This window comes from Triticum urartu, chromosome 3, assembly GCF_003073215.2.
Source record: "Triticum urartu cultivar G1812 chromosome 3, Tu2.1, whole genome shotgun sequence".
NCBI classification, from domain to species: domain Eukaryota; kingdom Viridiplantae; phylum Streptophyta; class Magnoliopsida; order Poales; family Poaceae; genus Triticum; species Triticum urartu.
In genome coordinates this window covers 643,815,943-643,818,919 of record NC_053024.1, presented here as the reverse complement: position 1 = coordinate 643,818,919, position 2,977 = coordinate 643,815,943, and the positions used below count along the sequence as shown (strand labels likewise).

Below are 2,977 nucleotides of genomic sequence, written 5' to 3'. Positions count from 1 at the left end.
TACAAACCGAACATTCTCTGTCGGGGTATCAGGGTTTTAAACAGTAAGTGTGGAATTGATATAGAACACAATTTCTTTTGCATTTTACTCTTCAAACTTTTTTTATATTTAACACACACCACTCATAGTCAAAGGAGACTTTCTACAGAAATAACTAGTCACAAAATGCGCACATTCTTCCTTTTCCCACCTTCTACAAAATCTTAAAAGACTTTCCGCGGGATGGCTAAACCAAAAGCGTTGCTTGTTGAAGACTTCCCGTGTATACAAATAGAAGCAAAACGTCTCTCGTTGTCTAAAGAAAATAAAGAAATGGGAGAAGGATAGAAGAAATGTAAGGATTACACGGTCTTATATTATGGATGGAACGGAGGGAGTACAACACAATATTTCGTATATTTCGTGACAAGGACCTCTTCTTTTAGATCAAGAAAGACCTCTTCCAATTTGTTGGCGCTAATCATATACAGTAGTAAAATAATATGAGCAGCCTCGTGCAGCAAAGGAAAGCTGCGGTAGGCCATAGGCGACGTACGGCAGCGCTAATACTCAAGTTGACAACGCCATGTGGAACATGTCAAACACGCGTCCATGAAATCCTACCAAGAAGTTCAACATCAAGCAAAATGGAGAGACTATATATAGCTTCCATACCGTTCTGGTTTTCCTCACATCCATCGCTGCGATATTCCTTCATTCCCTTCTAGCAGCTAGCTTGCAAATTAATTCTAGCTTTCTCCATCTGAACGTGCAGTGGTGCACATGGCGGCTTCCTCTCGCTTCCCGTTAGCTGCTCGCTGCAGCCTCTTGCTCACGGCAGCACTGGTCCTAGCGCTGAGCCTTGGAGCCCACGGTCATGCAGGTGCCGATGCCGGTGCCGGGTTAAGCTCGTCCTTCTACGACGACTCGTGCCCCGGAGCGGGCGACATTGTCCGGCGCGTCATCCAGAAAGCCCGCGTCGCCGACGCGCGCATCCCGGCCAGCCTCATCCGTCTTCACTTCCACGATTGCTTTGTTCAGGGCTGTGACGGCTCGCTTTTGTTGGACAACGACCTCCCGGCGATTATGACCGAGAAGGAGGTCCCTGCCAATGACAGGTCAGCACGCGGGTTCAAGGTGGTCGACGACATCAAGCGTGCACTGGAGAACGCATGCCCCGGCATCGTGTCTTGCGCCGACATCCTTGCCCTCGCCTCCGAGATTTCCGTCGAGCTGGCTGGAGGGCCGCGCTGGAGTGTGCCGTTGGGCCGCCGTGATGGCACGACCACCAACATCGAGAGCGCCAACAATCTCCCGAGCCCCTTCGACTCTCTGGAGACGCTCCAGGAGAAGTTCAAAAACTTGGGCCTCGACGACACCGACCTTGTCGCCCTCCAAGGAGCACACACCTTTGGGCGGGCGCAATGCCAGTTCACGCAGCGGAACTGCAGCGCCGGGCAGGACGACGAGACGCTCGTGAATCTCGACACAGTCACCCCTGACGTCTTCGACAACAAGTATTACGGCAACCTCTTGCGTGGCCGCGCCCCTCTCCCTTCCGACCAGGTAATGTTGTCTGATCCCGTTGCCGCCGCGACCACCGCACGGATCGTTCGCAGGTTCTCCGGAAGCCAGAAGGACTTCTTCAAGAATTTCGCGGCCTCGATGGTCAAAATGGGGAACATAAGCCCGTTGACCGGAAGGGCCGGAGAGATTAGGAACAACTGTAGGAGGGTGAACAGAAAACCCTATTGACGAATGAGATTGATGTTATGAGTTGTGAACTCGTTGTCTTTGTGTAAATCATTCTTTTAATTCATTCCAACTGTAAAGTGTTCCCTTATTATTTTGTTTTGGATACAAGTGTAAATGTTCAGTATGTGATTTTCACAAACCAATATTTGTATATCAAATGACTTGTCTTCGATAAACATATTCGTATCGCTTTACCACTGCTACAAAATGGCATGTCATGGGACTATATATCTATGTATTTTGAATTTATGACATTGCCTTATCAAAATTTTCATGGTTTTATATCTACTAGCAAAAGAGCCCGTGCGTTGCAACGGGAGAGAAAACATAACACACGCTCTTAACTCAACAACCATCACTCAAGACCATAATAGGTCCATCTCCTTTATTTTTATGAGGCATCATATTTGTGTTGCCGCTTATCCTCCTTCTCACCCTCGCCGGCGATGCCCTCGATGTTCACACAAAATAACAAAAAACATGTGTTGAATATGGTTAATCCTAAGGCGTCTCTCTCTCCCTCTCTCCTCCCTCTCCCTCTCTCTCTCCCTCTCTCTCTCTCTCGCTCGCTTTCTCTCACTCTCGCGATGAGAAATCTGTTGTTTTCCCCTGCGACATTTTTCAGAGGTATGCATGTGTAGTTATCGATGTTTTTTTTCCGTATATGGTTATAGTGGGGTGTTTATTTGCAGTTCGGATCGCCGCCGGTATGAAAAAAATCCGAATCTTGCGCTATAAATTATAAGTTTGCTTCCATAACAATATTTTAAAGATATTTAAAAGGTAAAATTAACATCATATTTAGATTGCACATATTTTTCTAATAAAATTTCATATATAATATGTTAAAATCGAAGTTACAGTTTAAAAGACATAGATAATTTAGAAAATCATTTGGTTTGACTCAAATATATTCCGAAATGATATTTAAAAATACTTAACAGGTAAAAATAATCTCATATTCATATTCTACATATTTTTCTAATCAAATTTCATATATAACATGTTTAAATCGGAGTAACGGTTTAAAAGATATGGATGGTTTTAAAAAGCATTTGTTTGACTTAAATATGATCCACAGATGAATTACCTAAAACATCAGGGGGGGTTTTTCAAAAAATGTAAAATAACAGTTCGGGTGTGACTTAAATCCGTACGGCGGGTTGATTTTAAGAAAAGATAGGGACTTTTGTGTAAAATATGAAAATAACGATTCGTATTAACTTAAAACAGGACTGCGGGT

The 2,977-nt window shown here is 44.3% G+C and overlaps 1 protein-coding gene across 1 annotated transcript; it reads left to right on the top strand.

The window, feature by feature from the left end:
- Window positions 1-692: 692 nt before the first annotated feature.
- Window positions 693-1,853, top strand: LOC125548954 (peroxidase 2-like). The gene has a single exon (XM_048712465.1). The coding sequence runs from the start codon at window positions 763-765 to the stop codon at window positions 1,732-1,734; it is 972 nt and encodes a 323-aa protein (XP_048568422.1). The 5' UTR covers window positions 693-762; the 3' UTR covers window positions 1,735-1,853.
- The last annotated feature ends 1,124 nt before the right edge of the window (window positions 1,854-2,977 follow it).